Source organism: Pristiophorus japonicus, chromosome 6 (genome assembly GCF_044704955.1).
Source record: "Pristiophorus japonicus isolate sPriJap1 chromosome 6, sPriJap1.hap1, whole genome shotgun sequence".
NCBI lineage: Eukaryota > Metazoa > Chordata > Chondrichthyes > Pristiophoridae > Pristiophorus > Pristiophorus japonicus.
In genome coordinates, this window is record NC_091982.1 from 104,395,940 (window position 1) to 104,413,550 (window position 17,611).

The window sequence follows — 17,611 nt, forward strand, 5'->3', positions numbered from 1 at the left end:
AGATGACAATTTATGGGAGCAAAAGAAGCTGTTAGGTGGGGTGACTAAAAGCTTGGTGAAAGAGGTGGCTTTTAGATCTGTCCACGTTGTGTGTGAAAAACAAATACAGATTTTGTTCTTTCAAACCTTGAGTTGTGTCTAAAGACTTAAATTTACAAAACAAAACAATTTTCCCACGAGGTATTCGGACATGCAAAACAATCTCCCACAGACCGGTTTCAAAGCAAGATAACAAGTACCTCGTAATTAGCAGCAATTTACATTTGTAACCATCCAACTCAAGATATGCAACACTCCAACCAATCAATGTTCCCTGTAATCTGCGCAGCCGGTTCTTGCAATTTCAAGTTTTGTCCCTTTAAATGTCTGCAGTATTTCCAAAGTAAGAACTTGTGAGCTGCCTAGGTGGGACCTTGCAGATTACAGTGCAACCACGCCTGTGGCAGCTTAGAGGGAATATTGTTTAACTCTGAGGCTATGAAAAGAAAAACTCAGCAAAGATGAAAAATAAATTGCCACAGACCTGCAATTCCAACAGAATATTTGTAACACTGGCGGTCAGACATACATTGCATATTTCTGTCTGACTATACGTCTGTGAAGGGTCCTGGGAACATTTTTCGATGTGAAAGGCACTACATGAATGCACTAATTTATTGTTCTCTGCCTTGGCTATAGAAGCACCAAAATACAAAAAAATATGGTCAACACTCCTAGGCTCAGACACGGCAGTGATTAGCAACAGTGTGGGCACTCCTTGTTCACCCAACTTCCTCGTCTCTAACTTGCCACATCTTCCAACAAAGAGCAAAATCTAGAGTCACAGTGAAAAGTTCTATTGAACATTGCTACACAGTCATCATCATCATAGGCAGTCCCTCGGAATCGAGGAAGACTTGCTTCCACTCCTGAAGTGAGTTCTTTGGTGGCTGAACAGTCCAATACGAGAGCCACAGACTCTGTCACAGGTGAGACAGGTAGTCGTTGAGGGAAGGGGTGCGTGGGACTGGTTTGCCGCACGCTCTTTCCGCTGTCTGCGCTTGATTTCTGCGTGTTCTCAGCGTTGAGACTCGAGGTGCTCAGCGCCCTCTCGGATGCACTTCCTCCACTTAGGGCAGTCTTGAGCCAGGGACTCCCAGGTGTCAGTGGGAATGTCGCACTTTATCAGGGAGGCTTTGAGGGTGTCCTTGTAGCATTTCCGCTGCCCACCTTTGGCTCATTTGCCGTGAAGGAGCTCAGAGTAGAGCACTTGCTTTTGGAGTCTCGTGTCTGGAATGCAAACTATGTGGCCTGCCCAGCAGAGCTGATGGAGTGTGGTCAGTGCTTCAATACTGGGGATGTTAGCCTGGGCGAGGATGCTGATGTTGGTGCGCCTGTCCTCCCAGGGGATTTGTAGGATCTTGCAGAGACATCGTTGGTGATATTTCTCCAGCAACTTGAGGTGTCTGCTGTACATGGTCCATGTCTCTGTGCCATACAGGAGGGCGGGTATTACTACAGCCTGTAGACCATGAGCTTGGTGACAGTTTTGAGGGCCTGGTCTTCAAACACTCTTTTCCTCAGGCGGCTGAAGGCTGCACTGGAGGCGATGTTGGATCTCATCGTTGATGCCGGTTCTTGTTGATAGGAGGGTCCCGAGATATGGGAAGTGGACAACAGTTTCCAGGGCCGCGCCGTGGATCTTGATGACTGGGGGGAGGGGGACGAGGGGGGATGATGGGGAGTGCTGTGCGGCGAGGACAGGCTGGTGGAGGACCTTTGTCTTACAGATGTTTAGCGTAAGGCCCATGCTTTTGTACGCCTCAGTAAATACATCGACTATGTCCTGGAGTTCAGCCTCTGTATGTGCGCAGACGCAGGCGTCGTCCGCGTACTGTAGCTCGACGACAGAGGTTGGGGTGGTCTTGGACCTGGCCTGGAGACGGCGCAGGTTGAACAGGCTCCCACTGGTACACAGTACATGACTGCTAACATCCAACTGTTCCCAATACACTTATCTGTGGAGTGGCATTTTACTGAATTTTCCCTTAAAGAGAGCAAAACTAAAAAATTACCATAGCAGTTAACATTAATGTATTAAGAACAGCTCTGCCCATGGTTAGTACTCCACCTAGAGGGGAAAAGGTTTCAGCCAGTCGTCATCAGTTAAGGAAATAGGTTTATAGAAGAGAACACAGGAATCTCAAGTCAGCTGTGTGATACTTCACTAGAAATTTACAGCATCACAATGGTGCAATCATTACATGCCTTGCAGTGCACAGTCTGTACAACACAGGCAGTAAATACCAGGGAGATTTGAAGACTGCAATAAACCAAGTCACCTAAACACCTCAATTAGATTTCAGCCCTGCAATAGATCTCACATCTATTAATTTCCATTTAATTCGTAGAGGGATTTCACTAATCAAATACAAGTGTCACAAGGCTTTAGTTGTGATCACATTGTGAGCAACTTTATTCCGTGGTTTTGCAAACAGGGTGAAATTTGCCACAGTTTGTGACTCATCAGAGAGTAGGTTATCAACAATTTGCCTGGTGCACTTTTTCACTTCAGCAAGACTTTGGGATTCACTTAATGTCCATAAGCAAAGGAATTAGCATTACCACGAAAATCTGCAGCAAAGGTCTGGATTACTTCCTGTAGCCATTCCCCCTCAGCTCACCACTATCGATGCCCAACAGGTGCTTCTACAATTATAGAGGGGGCAAATGGGCCAGGAAATAGAGTGGGCAATACAAATTCTGGCTGATGACAAGATTGCCAATGCCCAAAATATATCAAACTTCCAAACATAAAGTTCATAAATCTTCTCAAGTAACAAGACAGACACAGCTTTTGTAGCAGGATACAGTAAGGAAATCCTGTCCATTGAGTCAATATTAGACTTCATAGACAAGTGGCATGAACATAAAAAATAGGAGCAGGAGTAGGCCATTGGCCCCTCGAACCTGCTCCACCATTTAATAAGATCATATGATTAATGAGAGTTCAGCCCTTATTGTGGTGGCGACCTCATCTTAAAGAGCATTGGTCCGTGCTGGAAGGCTTGGTGTTTACACTGACATGTTCTGCAACAAACCAGGAGAGGTATGCATGCGAGAAAACACATGCAGAAGTACATACTTCTGTTTAAGCATCCTGTGGTTAAAGTGATCAGTGACAGTATGTGGCACATAGCAAGTTACTGCTGCAGAAACACAAGAACAAAAGCCTGGTCTGTAACTGATCTACAACATGGCTGCACATGGTGAGCTCACTGTAACCGATGATTTAGGAAAAATATGCTGCAAGAGGAATGTCTCGTCGTACATCATCCCACTATGTCTGCTCTCTCAGATTGGATTTCTTTAAGGTTCCTTGCAGCAGGCCTGTAAATGAGTATTTCTATAAAACTAACCAACTAAATTAATCAAAAAAGGAAATCTTGTAACCTGTTTAAGTACTTACCAATCAAAGTACTTAACGCCAAGATGTCCTTACTCTTTGCCCCATGGATGCTTGCTTACAAATTCTGTCCGGCACTCACGCCGAGGTTTGCCACCAAATTCTTGTTTCTGTCTTGTGCCAAGTTATCGAGGTACCCAAACTCAAGGACATCCTTGCACAGGATTCTGAAACAGTTGTCCTCCCAAACGAATGTACACTCCTTCAAATTCTTGAGTGGCTGCCATACTGCTAGTAACTCAAAACTGTCAAGGTGCCCAGGTAGGTTCCCCATCTAAACCAGACACGCATTTATAATGAGTATCACCGAAGCTATGAATAGGTGCACAGAAATGCTTGAGGTATTATTCCTGAACTCCCAACAATCGCGTTGCCCTGTTGATTTAATGAGAGCAAGAATTTCAGCTGCAGAGGTTTCATGATTCTGGAATCCGGTGCTATGAAGGTGGCAGGCATCAGTCTCGAGACTCTTTGCTGTAACGTAATGTTAACTAAGTGAGTGTGCGCGCCAGAAACCCTACACGATCATCGGTTTCAGTGAACTCATCATGTGCAGCCTAATGTTGACACCCGTCTGATGCTGTCCAATGTCCTGGGGAGGGTGTGGGTCCTGCGCATGAAGAAACAAGTTTGCAACATTTTTCATTATTTGGATGACTACTCCTGCAGATGTGGAAGTGTTCACCCCTTACTCTAGATGTGGAGACAGGAATACACGTGCAACCTTTTAATGCACTAATGGACATTCGACTACATTGAAGGACAGCAACGTGCACAAGAGATAAAAGCTGACAAATGCCATAAACAACATGTACAACTTGCCAGTTTGTAGCAGCATTGGGGGCTGTTTCACTACCTGATTCTTTTAGGGTTAGGGTTAGGGTTAGGGTTCTTTTCCTGATGTGTATATAGTGACACTGAAAAGTGTTCGAGGAGCTATGAAGCAAGCACGTCTCAGTCCCCAACATCAGAGTCTTTTGAGGTCTTATTCCACGAATCATGGCCCTCAGAGGCATCACATACCCCATCGCCAAAAAGAGAAAGAAAAAGAAAAATGTTCACACCTAAAGACATCCTAAAGTGCTTTACAGCCAATGAAGTACTTTGAAGTGTAGTCACTGCTGTAATGTAGGAAACATGGCAGTCAATATTGCGCACAGGAAGCACCCACAAACAGCAATGTGATAATGACCACAATATCTGTGTTTAGGTGTTGGTTGATAGATAAATATTGCCTGGACATGGGGGAGAGCTCCCCTGCTTTTTTATGTCCGCCTGAGGGCAGATGGGGCCTCGGTTTAACGTCTGCTCCAAAAGACGGCATCCGCGACAATGAAAGAGAAAAAGTTTTTTTTTAAACTTCAGGACATCCCAAAGTGCATTACAAGCTGCTTCTTCTTAGGCAGTCCCTCGAATCGAGGATGACTTGCTTCCACACCAAAAAGCGATGTGTTCAATGAATTTACAGGTGTTTCAATGAAAGACCTAATATTCCAGGTCCCGAACTGCATATTGAAGGGTGGAAGATGCCTTTGCGTAGATTTTTTTAAACGTGTGGTGGCCATTGCACACCAGCCACCACACTGGCTTGACAGAGCTTGGTCTTGGTCCAGTGGCAAGGGTTAACCAAGATGACTGGAGACCAGCTCTTCTGCACGGATCTAGTGCACACACATATCACAGTGTGGGCTGGCCCCGAACTCACGCCTCTCCTGGGCCCCGATCACATCACACTGCAATCTCTGGTTTACCAATTGTTTACAACAATTGTACTTTAAGTGCAGTCACTGTTGTAATCTAGGAAATGTACTGCTTACTCAGAGAGAGAGACAGGGACATCCCATGTTTTGTCCTGCTGAAGATCTCGGTTTAGATGGCTTCTTTGAGAGGTTCACAGTCACCAGACTTCATAATTCTAAACGACTGCTAGTCATAGTAACTAGTATGAGGCTACGGAGTTCTTTGGTTTTTCTTTGAACGCCTCAGAATCTTTGTGGAAATATACAGGCAGATATTGTGATTACAAGGGGCCAGAGACAGAAACACATGTTCTGCAAACAGCACTCATTGGAACCCCGGACATGGAACTGTGCGTGGCCAGTTTGGAAATAAAAGCACTGCATTGCAATAAAACACTTCACATACTGGAGCAACTCTCACCATAAGTAAAACCAATACCGAGAGAATGAATTTACTGAAGATGGTTGATAAGAAACCCTTCATAAGGAAGGAAAGGTCAGGTATCTTAATGGGCAAGGCAGCAGACTAGGCTTGGAGATCTGGGACATGGGTTCAAACCCAGCTCAGCCTTTTAGGGGCCGAAATTGGCCACTGGTGGAAGCAGGCCGCACCTAACCTTTTTCTCGTGTTTTTACTGGCGCGGTGAATGCGGTGAGCGGAAATTCGCACTCGAGGGCTGGAAGTTAGGGCGGGTGTAGTGTCCATCGCGTAGGCCTGATGACGTCATCACGGTGCCGCGTCACCACGGCTTTTCCCTTGACTTACAGGGGAGAGCCTAAGCGATTCTTTAAGTTCGGTCCACGAGGCCACCAGGGAGGGTTTCGGCCAGGTCAAAGGCCTGACAGCCAAGAGGGGGTGCCAGACTGCCTGTTTGGCGGCCCGGTCGAACCAGAGGTATGATTGTCGGCCCGACAAGACAGTCAGTCGACAAAAAAAACATGGCGGCAGCGGTAGTAGGTCCTCCCCTTTAAAGGGAGCCACAACGCCATTTTAGAAGGACTACAACCTCACTGCGCCGGCAAAAATAAGCAGCTTTTGGCACCGCGCGATTTTTTCGGCAGAATTTTGTCATGGGGGGGGGGGGGCATCGGCAGCAGTGGAGCGGTGGGGGAAGCTCGTCACCGCCAGGATACCGCAGGAATGAAATTTTCAAAATGGTGGCCATTACACGAAAAATCTGCGGCCATTGCACTCTGCAGCGTGTCCGCCAATTTCTGGTGGTTTTCAGGCCTTAAGGGAAGGGGCAATTTCGGCCCCTTAAAATCTCATCTGTTAACAGCTAGGGTCTAAGGTACAATGAGTTTCATCTAACCACCGCCCCTTGACATTCAACGGCATTACCATCATCAAATCCCCCACCTTCAACATCCTGGAGGTCACCATTTACCAGAAACTTAACTGGACCCGCCATATAAATACTGTGGCTACAAGAACAGGTCAGAGGCTATGTATCCTCCAGAGAGTGTCTCACCTCCTGACTTGCCATCACCTACAAAGCACAAGTCAGGAGTGTGATGGAATACTCTCCACTTGCCTGGATAAGTGCAGCTCCAACAACACACAAAAATCTCAACACCACTCAGAACAAAGCAGCCCGTTTGATTGTCAAACCATCCACTACCTCAAACATTCACTCCCTCCCCCACTGGCACACCGTGTCTGCAGTGTGTACCATCTACAAGATGCACTGCAGCAACTCACCAAGGCTTCTTCGACAGCACCTCCCAAACACACGACCTCTACCAACGAGAAGGACAAGAGCAGCAGGGACATGGGAACACCACCACATCCAAGTTCCCCTGCAAGTGACACAGCACCTTGACTTGGAAATATATCACCATTCCTTCATCGTCACTGAGTCAAAATTCTGGAACTCCCTACCTAACAGCACTGTGGGAGTACGTTCACCACAAGGACTGCAACGGTTTAAGAATTGCCCAAGGGCAATTAGGGGTGGGCAATAAGTGCTGGCCTTGCCAGGACACCTACATCCCATGAATGATTTTTTTTTAAAAAAGTGTGCATTGACTGACTGCACTAAACTATCCCTAATTTGGCACTGTCACTCTAACATGGTCCAAGGACAGTCAATGTGGAAATGACAAAAATGTCCTTCTGAGGTTGATGCACATTGGTGAGACAGAAGGCTCAATTTTCCCCAATGCCAATTTTTTGTGTATTTGAAGAGTTATGCCCATTTTTTGGGGGGACCGTCGACACCAAAAAAAAAGTTGAAAGTTTCCCCGTTTTAACTTGTGAATGTGGCCCAGCGCATTGTCCTTAAGCTCTGTGAATGGAGCCCAAGATGTGTGCCAAAAAGATTGGGTTGCCAGGGTAATGAGGGACACACTGCAGGCTGAGGTTGGAAAGTAAAACATACAAGACATTCTGGCCAGCTCACAACAACCTGCACAAGCATCTTGCTGCTATTTAAGGCAGCAGCTTACCAACATGAAAATATTAGAGAGTCTTTGGGCCAAACGTCTATCCTGTAAACTGAATTGGAAAGACCCCCATCCCCGGAGCCGCTCTTAATCCAGGACATGCACAGGCCTGGAGCTGGAGTCACATGGCTCTGGGCAGCCAATGAGGTGCAGTATATTCCCATTCATAATAATGGGAACTCTGCAAGTTGTGTTCCTATTATGCTGAATGAGAAACAGCCCCCAAAACATAACCAATAACAAAAGATAGAAAAAAATGCACAACATATTTTTATTAATTTAAATTAGTTATTTATGTATTTAAAGAATATATATTTTTCCAATTTTTAAAAGTTTTTTTAATTATGGTTTAAAATAAACTTACTGTAGTGGGGAGGGTTTTTAACAATAAAATGTGTTTTTACAATGTTTGTGTGTTTTTTAAAACTCTTACGCCTGTAAGAGTAGGCTATGCACCTGCTTTTATCAGACGCAAGAGTTTTGAGGAAATTTGCTGGGCAAGATATGGGTAAATACCGCAATCTTGTCCTTGCAAATGTCCTCGCTCCCGAGACGCAGAGGATCTGTCAAACTCCAGCTTGACTTATCGGAAAAGCCAGTTTTCAGCGCATGTGCATTGTGCGCTGAAAACCGGCTTTTCCGATGCCTTCCTGGGTCCATAGAAACTTCGTACGGACCCGGGGAGGCCGGGATTTCTGGGCCATTTCAATACAGCGCACTTTACAAATTAGACAGGCCTTAACATTTTGCTATTCATTTTTTAAAAATGTACGTTTGTGCCTTCAGCTGCCTCAGGCCTAAGCTCTGGAATTCATTCCCTAAACCTATCTGACCCCTCCTTTAAGAACCTTCTTAAAACCTACTTTTTTGACCAAGCTTTTCATCACCTCTCCCAGTATCTCCTTACGAGGCCTAGTGTCAAATTTTTCTTGATTACGCTCCTGTGAAGCGCCTTGGGACATTTTTACTACGCGAAAAGTGTGATACAAATTAAAGTTGTTGTTGTATCTTTTGAAAATTTCAGAAGGTCAAACAACAAAAGTTTACCAAGTGTTTAGGCAGAAGCACAGTTGTCAGTCACTAAGGCAATATTTACAAACTGACATGAAAAGAATAAATATACACAATAGCTAGAAATGGAATAATCTCCATATGCTCGAAAACTGAACTCTGCCGTTCAACTACACAGTAATTGGCAATGTCACTCAGGCAGAGGACAGTGCGATTATGGACAGCTCCCCCTGAAGCCAGCGCCCCCGCCCAGCGCCGCGCTCCCCCCAGGGGGACAACGCTGGGCCTAGTGAGGAGCGGGGCCCCGGGCTCCAGTTAAAGAATGCGCGGGCTCCGGAGCGGTAACCGCCTCCCCTCCTCTCCCGGCCCGGCACAGCGCGGACGACTAACGACAGGCCGCGCTCAGGCAGGCCTCGGGCCTGGACGGCGGTCCCTACACCGAGCGCTGAGAGAGCGCGAGAGCCGCGCCACTCACCTGGGACACCATGGTGACCGGGCGGCACGCCTGACATGCGCACTCAGCTCGGGGGTTGCAGCCTCCGATCAATCTCTGTGGGAGCCGGGCTGGAGCTTGTGGCAGCGCGGTCCAAACTGGACGATGTGTAGGGGGGTAGGGGGGTGTAGGCCAATAAGGGCGGCACGGAGTCACGGAACAACAAAAATCTACAAATAAGACCTTTTAGTCAGTGGCTCAGGGGCTAGCACTCATGCCTCTGAGCCAGAAGGCTGTGGATTCAACTCCTACTCTAGAGACTTCAGCACAAAAATCTAGGCTGACATTCTAGTGCAGTGCTGCACTGTCGGAGGTGCCGCCTTTCAGATGCGACATTAAACTGAGGACCCTTCTGCCCTCTCAGATGGATGTCAAAGATCCCATGGCTCGATTTTGAAGAAAAGCAGGGATGTTCTCCCTGGTGTCCTGGCCAATATTTATCGCACAGCCAGCATCACTGAAACAGATTATCTGGTGATTATCACATGGCTGTTTATGAGAGCTTGCTGTGCACAAATTGCTGCCACGTTTCCTATATTACAACAGTGACTACACTTCAAAAAGTACTTAATGATCTATAAAGTACTTTGGGATGTCCGGTGGTCATGAAAGGCGCTATATAAATGCAAGTTTTTCTTTAGTATGTTCCAATCAAACAGACTAAGTATCAAGGGTCACCAAAACAAAAGGTTAGCTTTCCAATTAAATCAGGAATTTATTATTGATTGTCTACAAAACACTCGGGTCAAAATTCCATTTCTAATGCCACCCGTTATTGCCGGAGTGATGCAGCTAAGTACTTAATATCAGCGACAACCAGGTTCCTCAGCTCACGATAAATTTAGTTGGGTGGTAGGGGCGGCGTCACGAACCAAGCGGTGACGTCATCGAGCGTGCAACGCCCCCTTGCCGTGGCAGCTGCGAAATTAGGTAAGTACAGTGACCTTACCGGCAGGCATTCGTACTGTGTGGCGGTAGTGTTCAGGGATCAAGGTAAGTCTTATGTTTATTTTTTTTTTTAGCATTTATGTATTAATGGGATCAGTGGGGAAGTGTGGATGAGGGAAATTGTCGGAAACTTTTTTTTCCATTTTTTTCATCTCGTCGGGAAATTCAGTTGGCCTCCTGAGATGCTGCTCCATTGGTGCCCGAGGATGAGTGTACAACGGCACTTTTAGCGCTGCTCTCATCTTTGGGCGGGAAAACTGAATTTTGCAGTTTGAGGTGGCACCTACCGCCTGGCGTTAAAATCAGCAATCAGCCAGTGTCACTGCCTCAAAAATGGCGGGACCAAATTTTGACTCCTCTATACCTTGCAGTGCCCACACCGGTTGCGAAAAGCATCAAGCATAACAGTGCACACCACATGCTCCCTCTCCAGGTCCACCCAGGCACGGACATGACCCTGAAAGAGAGACAAGAAGCCAGAGAGACCCCTCCCGCTCCCTCATGGGTGGCTGTATGTGGGACCAGCTGTGGAAATAGACTCACTCCAAGGGAACCACCAGCATATGGAGGCACTCCCAAGGACTTTCTGCAAATATACTCATGTTCCTGGGAACCCCTCCTTCCTCTTCTAATATTGATACACACCCAGGTATTCCCCCCTTCAAATACTGACATACACCCAGGTACCGCCCCCCCCCCCGCCTTTAAATACTAACACACGCCAAGATGCTCCCCCCTTTAAATACTGACACACACCCAAAAACCACCCCCCCCCTTAAATACTGCCACAAACCCAGGTACTCCCCACTTTAAATAATGATACACACCCAGGTACCCCCTCTCTTTAAATACTGCCACAAACCCAGGTACCCCCTTTTAAATACTGACACACACCCAGGTACCCCCACCACCCCCGCCCTTTAAATACTGAAACATACTCAGGCACTCCCCCTTTTAAATAGTGACACACACACCCAGGTACTCCCTGCTTCAAATGCTGTCACATACCCAGGGACCAGATAGATAGAAAGAACTTACATATATATAAAATGCTTTTCATGACCTTAGGAAGTCTCAAACACTTTGCAACCAATTAAATACTTTTGGTGTAGTTACTGTTGTAATGTAGGAAATGCGGCAGGCAATTTGCGCATAGCAAGATCCCACAAACAGGAATGAAATAACCAGATAAACTGTTTCAGTGATGATGGTTGAAGGATAAATATTGGCCAGGACATCAGGATGAACTCACCTGCTCTTCTTCTAAATAGTACTGTTATGTATGTAAGCCTGTAATTACCATGACTAATCACCAGAGGGCTTATCCACTGGATCCCACAATCCCTTGGGAGCACCTGTATATAAGGAGGCCTCACAGGCTGCAGAGGCACTCTGAGATCTAGGACTACGGTCACACTTACTTTGAGCTTGCAGTATCTAGTCTGACTCTTTATCCAACTGGCGACTTGATACAGATAACGAACCCCAACGCAACAATGCAGAGAACTGTGGGCATCCTGGAGAAACTTTAGGAGGGAGATGATTGGGAAACCTTTGTGGAGCGACTTGACCAATACTTCGTGGCCAATGAGCTGGAAGGAGAAGCGAACGCTGCCAAATGAAGGGCGATCCTCCTCACCGTTTGCGGGGCATCAACATATGGCCTCATGAAAAACCTGCTCGCTCCAGCAAAACCCACAGACATGTCGTACGATGAGTTGTGCTCACTGGTCCGGGAGCATCTAAACCCGAAGGAAAGCGTTCTGATGGCGAGGTATCGGTTCTACACGTACAAGAGGTCTGAAGGCCAGGAAATGGCGAGCTACGTCGCCGAGCTAAGGCGCCCTGCAGGACATTGCGAATTTGAAGGACACTTGGAGCATATGCTCAAGGACTTCTTTGTACTTGGCATTGGCCATGAAGTAATACTTTTCAAACTTTTGACTGCAGAGACCCCAACCTTGAGTAAAGCCATAGCGATAGCCCAGGAATTTATCTCCACCAGTGACAATACCAAACAAATTTCCCAGCACACTAGTTGGGCTATAAGTACTGTGAACAAAAATAAAGTTGTTTTTGAATCGAAATGTACGTGGCAGGACTCACATGCCTGTAGCTGCACATCCGCAGAGTCCGCCATCAAGGGTGGTGAATACAAGGCAATTAACACCTTGTTGGCGCTGCAGGGGTAATCATCGATTCCATTCATGCCACTTCAAAGGATACGTTTGCAAGGGCTGTGAAACAATGGGACACCTCCAACGTATGTGCAGGTGAGCTGCAAATCCTGCTAATCCTGCAAACCACCATGTTGCAGAGGAGGACAGATCCACGGTGGATCATGATGAACCAGAGCCTCAGACCGAGGAGGCAGAAGTATATGGGGTGCACACATTTACCACAAAGTGCCCCCCGCTAATGCTGAAGGTTGAATTAAATGGACGCCTGGTGTCCATGGAGCTGGACACGGGCACAAGCCAGTCCATAATGAGTAAAAAGACTTTCGATAAGTTGTGATGCAACAAGGCTTCAAGGCCAGTCCTGACTCCCATTCATACCAAACTTACAACGTACACAAAGGAACTGATTCCCGTAATCGGCAGTGCTACCGTAAAAGTCTCCTACGATGGAGCGGTGCACGATTTACCACTCTGGGTGGTACCGGGCGATGGCCCCATGCTGTTCGGCAGAAGCTGGCTGGAACTGGGACACCTCATGTATCCAGGTCCTAAACAAGTTCCCCTCGCTGTTCGAACCTGCATCAACAAGCACAAAGGTCTTTTCGTTTACAACAGATGCCCATTTGGGATTTGATCGATTGCGGCGATATTCCAGAGGAACATGGAAAGCTTGCTGAAGTCGGTCCTGCGCACCGTGGTCTTCCAGGACGACATCTTGGTTACAGGTCGGGACACCGTTGAGCACCTGCAGAACCTGGAGGAGGTTCTTAGTCAGCTTAATCGAGTGGGGCTCAGGCTAAAGCATTCGAAGTGCGTTTTCCTGGCGCCTGAAGTGGAGTTCCTGGGGAGAAGAAACACGGCGGACGGCAGCAGGCCCACCAATTTGAAGACAGAGGCAATCAAGAATGCACCGAGACCACAGAACGTGACGGAGCTTCGGTCGTTTCTAGGACTCCTGAACTATTTTGGTAATGTCTTACCGGATCTTAGCACATTGTTAGAACCATGCACTCATTACTGTGTAAGGGAGATGAATGGATATGGGGTGAAAGCCAAGAAAATGCCTTTGAGAAAGCTAGGAAGCTGTTATGTTCAAACAAATTGCTTGTGTTGTACAATCCGTGTAAACGTTTGGTACTAGCATGTGATGCGTCATCGTACGGGGTCGGGTGTGTATTGCAACAAGCTAATGAATTTGGGAAATTCCAACCAGTTGCTTATGCATCCAGAAGTTTGTCTAAGGCCGAGAGGGCCTACAGTATGATTGAAAAAGAAGCGTTGGCATGTGTTTACGGGGTAAAGAAAATGCATCAATATCTGTTCGGGCTCAAGTTTGAATTGGAAACCAACCATAAGCCGCTTATATCCCTCTTTTCTGAAAATAAGGGGATAAATACGAATGCATCGGCCCGCATCCAGAGATGGGCGCTCACATTGTCCGCATACAACTTCGCCATCCGCCACAGGCCAGGCACTGAAAACTGTGCCGATGCTCTCAGTAGGGTGGAGATGGCACAGCCTGCAGATTTAGTTAGGGTAATGGAAGCATTTGAGAGTGAGCAATCACCTGTTACCACCCGACAGATTAGAACCTAGACGAGCCAGGACCCCTTACTGTCCTTAGTAAAAAAACTGTGTTCCACGGGAGTTGGTCTAGTGTCCCGTTAGAGATGCAGGAAGAAATAAAGCCATACCAGCGGTGCAAAAATGAAATGAGTATACAGACAGACTGCCTCCTATGGTGCAATCGGGTAGTTGTGCCAAAAAAGGGAAGGGACACTTTCATGACTGATCGCCACAGTACCCACCCAGGCATTGTAATGATGAAAGCGATAGACAGATCCCACGTAGCCCGGTATCGATGCAGACTTAGAGTCCTGTGTGCACAACTGTAATACATGTTCCCAGTTAAGCAATGCACCCAGGGAGGCACAACTAAGTTTATGGTCTTGGCCCTCCAAACCGTGGTCTAGGGTCCATGTCAACTATGCAGGCCCATTCTTGGGAAAAATGTTTTTAGTGGTTTTAGATGCGTTCTTCAAATGGATTGAATGTGTGATAATGTCGGCAAGCATGTCCACTGCCACCATTGAAAGCCTACGGGCCATGTTTGCCACGCACGGCCTGCCTGATGCCTTTGTAAGTGACAATGGGCCGTGCTTTACCAGTGCCGAATTCAAGGAATTCATGCCCACAATGGGGTCAAACATGTCACGTCTGCCCCATTTAAGCCAGCATCCAACGGTCAGGCAGAATGAGCAGTTCAAACAATCAAGCAGAGCTTGAAAAGGGTAACTGAAGGCTCACTGCAGACTCGCTTATCCCGAATCCTGCTTAGTTACCGCACAAGACCCCACTCGCTCACTGGGATCCCTCCCGCTGAACTGCTCATGAAAAGGGCACTTAAGACAAGGCTCTTGTTAGTCCACCCTGATCTACACGAACAGGTAGAGAGCAGGCAGCTTCACCAGAATACTGAGTGAATCCCTGCCCACACTCAGAGCAGGTGAATGGCCTCTCCCCAGTGTGAACTCGCTGGTGTGCCAGCAGGTTGGACGAGGTAGTGAATCCCTTCACATACTCAAAGCAGGTGAATGGCCTCTCGACAGTGTGAACTTGCTGGTGTATCAGCAGGCTGGATGACTGAGTGAATCCCTTCCCACACACAGAGCAGGTGAACGGCCTCTCCCCAGTGTGAACTCGCTGGTGTGTCAGCAGGTGGGATGAATGAGTGAATCCCTTCCCACACACGCAGCAGGTGAACGGCCTCTCCCCAGTGTGACTGCGCTGATGAATTTCCAGCTGTGATGGATAATTGAATCTCTTCCCACAGTCCCCACATTTCCACGGTTTCTCCGTGGTGCGGGTGTCCTTGTGTCTCTCCAGGTTGGACGATCAATTGAAGCCTCGTCCACACACACAACACATGTACGGTTTCTCCCCGCTGTGAATGGTGCGATGTTTTTTCAGGCTGTGTAACTGCTTAAAGCTCGTTCCATAGTCAGTGCACTGGAACACTCTCGCGCGGGTGTGTGGGTCTCAGTGCTTTACCAGTCACACTGATGTTTGAAATCTGTTCCCACTAACAGAACAGACAAACATTTCTCCTTCCACATTCAAAGGCCGATGATATTTAGGTCCTGAGGAATCGTGTGATTCCGTCAGATCTTGACGTGATGTTTGGTTTGAGTTTCCCGTCTGAAAATCCTGCCCTGCCTTCTAATACCTGTGTGTGAGAAGGAGCTGCCTGCACTGTTCCTTGTGTTCCGGGTTGAGGAAAGATCAAATTTATTCTGGCTTGGTGAAGTATTTTGCTCTACCTTGCTCCAACCTGCTGAAACACCAGCAAGTTCACACTGGGGAGAGGCCTTTTACCTGCTCAGTGTCTGGGGAGGGATTCACTCAGTCATCCAACCTGCTGAGACACCAGCGAGTTCACAAGTGACTGCAGGGGTTGGATTCTGCTGTTATTCACATCCCTACTGAATCGTGTTCATTCTGTTAGTTGGCGTTTGTTTCTGTTGATAACCCTTCAACTAGCCTGGTGTGTAATATTTTGATATTTCAAATAACAGTGTGTTGATATTTGATGTCTCCAAGATAAGAGGAGGCTAATTGATGTCCTGTTTCTGACTGCTCCATTTTTGATCGGGGCCCAGGAGCTTCGTGATCGGGGCCCAGGAGAGGCGAGGGCCCAGGGGCAGCACGGGTCAGCCCACACTGCGATGTTTTGGATAGTAGGAGCATGTGTGCACACTAGGTCCGTGCAGCAGAGCTGGTCTCCAGTCGTCTTGGTTAACCCTTGCCACTGGATCAAGACCTAGCTCTGTCAAGCCCGTGTAGTGGCTGGTGTGCAACGGCCACCCCACGTTAAAAGAATCCATGCACAGGCATCTTCCACCCTTCAGTATGTAGGTCGGGACCTCGAATTTCAGGTCCCTCATTGAAGCACCTGGGAACTCATCTATCTTTGGTGTGGATGTGGGTCATCCTCGATACGAGGGACCGCCTAATACTATATTCAACAGAATACATATCATGATCGCGCAAATGTCACGCGAAATTGAAGTAAATTATCCTGTATTTGTGTTGAACTATGGACAAGGTCCCAAGTGGATTGCTGGCACTGTTTTGGCCAAAGAGGGGAGTAGGGTGTTTGTGGTCAAACTCGCAAATGGACTCACCTGCAGAAAACACTTGGACCAAACCAAACTCAGATTTATGGACTATCCAGAACAGCCCACAACAGACTATATCTTTTTCGACCCTTCAACACACAGACAAGTGGCAACCGACCCAGTGGTTGACCACGAAGTAGAATCCATCACCCGCAGCAACCCAGCTGGGCTCACCACCCCCAGCAGCCCAGCAAAGGCCCAACAAATGACTCACCAACACCAGCATTTGCACTGAGATGGTGAACCAGGGAAAGGAAGGCCCCAGATCGACTCACATTGTAAATAGTTACAATGTTCGCCCAGCTGAGGTCACACAGTGGCAAGAAGAAGTACTGCCTATTTGAATATCGACATTCAGTATCAGAAAAATGAAGCTTGAAAACACTTCTTTCAGTGCCTAGATGGCAAAGGCATATGTTAGAAGGCGATGTGCTAACTGTACAGTAGTTCAACATAGTGAGCTAAATGAAATTCAGAGCTTGAGCCCAAGTGCTGTGGAATGAGAGTGGAAGGGTTTATTGACCCCCACAATTTCAGTAAATTTACAGTGAGTTTATTCTGAAATACAGAGGCACCCATTACTGCGAGTGGAGCTGAAAAAGCCATACAACATTATTCCATTTAATGGGTTTGCCATTTACCCACCGTTCCGCTTGTAAAATCATCTTCGAAGAGAATGAGGCTGTCACATCCTAAAGATAAAAAAAAGTGTTTCATTGTGAAAAGTGCACAAGTTGGAAAGTGGGGATTATTGTGAGATTGTGACTCCCAGCGAAGTTATTAGGCTGTGTTTATGATCTGTTTGCCAGCATGTAACATATAATCGCAGCATTTGCATTGTGAAGAAGTAACTTGTGTTGTATACATCACAGTGTCACTTGCACATAACAACATCCTATCATCATCATTATAGGCAGTCCCTCGGAATCGAGGAAGGCTTGCTTCCATTCCTGAAGTGAGTTCTTTGGTGGCTGAACAGTCCAATACAAGAACCACAGACTCTGTCACAGGTGGGACAGGTAGTCATTGAGGGAAGTGGGTGGGACTGGTTTGCCACATGCTCTTTCCGCTGTCTGCGCTTGATTTCTGCATGCTGTCGGTGGTGACACTCGAGGTGCTCAGCGCTCTCTCGGATGCACTTCTTCCACTTAGGGCGGTCTTGGGCCAGGTAC

General features: G+C 47.2%; 1 protein-coding gene across 1 annotated transcript in view; it reads right to left on the minus strand.

Annotated features, from left to right (window-relative positions):
- The window catches only part of LOC139265748 (MICOS complex subunit Mic27-like), a 78,534-nt gene extending 69,278 nt beyond the window's left edge, over positions 1 to 9,256 (minus strand). Inside the window, exon 1 of the mRNA XM_070883098.1 lies at positions 9,116 to 9,256. Coding sequence (XP_070739199.1) covers positions 9,116 to 9,127 — 12 coding nt within the window. The 5' untranslated portion in view covers positions 9,128 to 9,256. The remainder of the gene's footprint in view (positions 1 to 9,115) is intronic.
- Between the last annotated feature and the right edge of the window lie 8,355 nt (positions 9,257 to 17,611).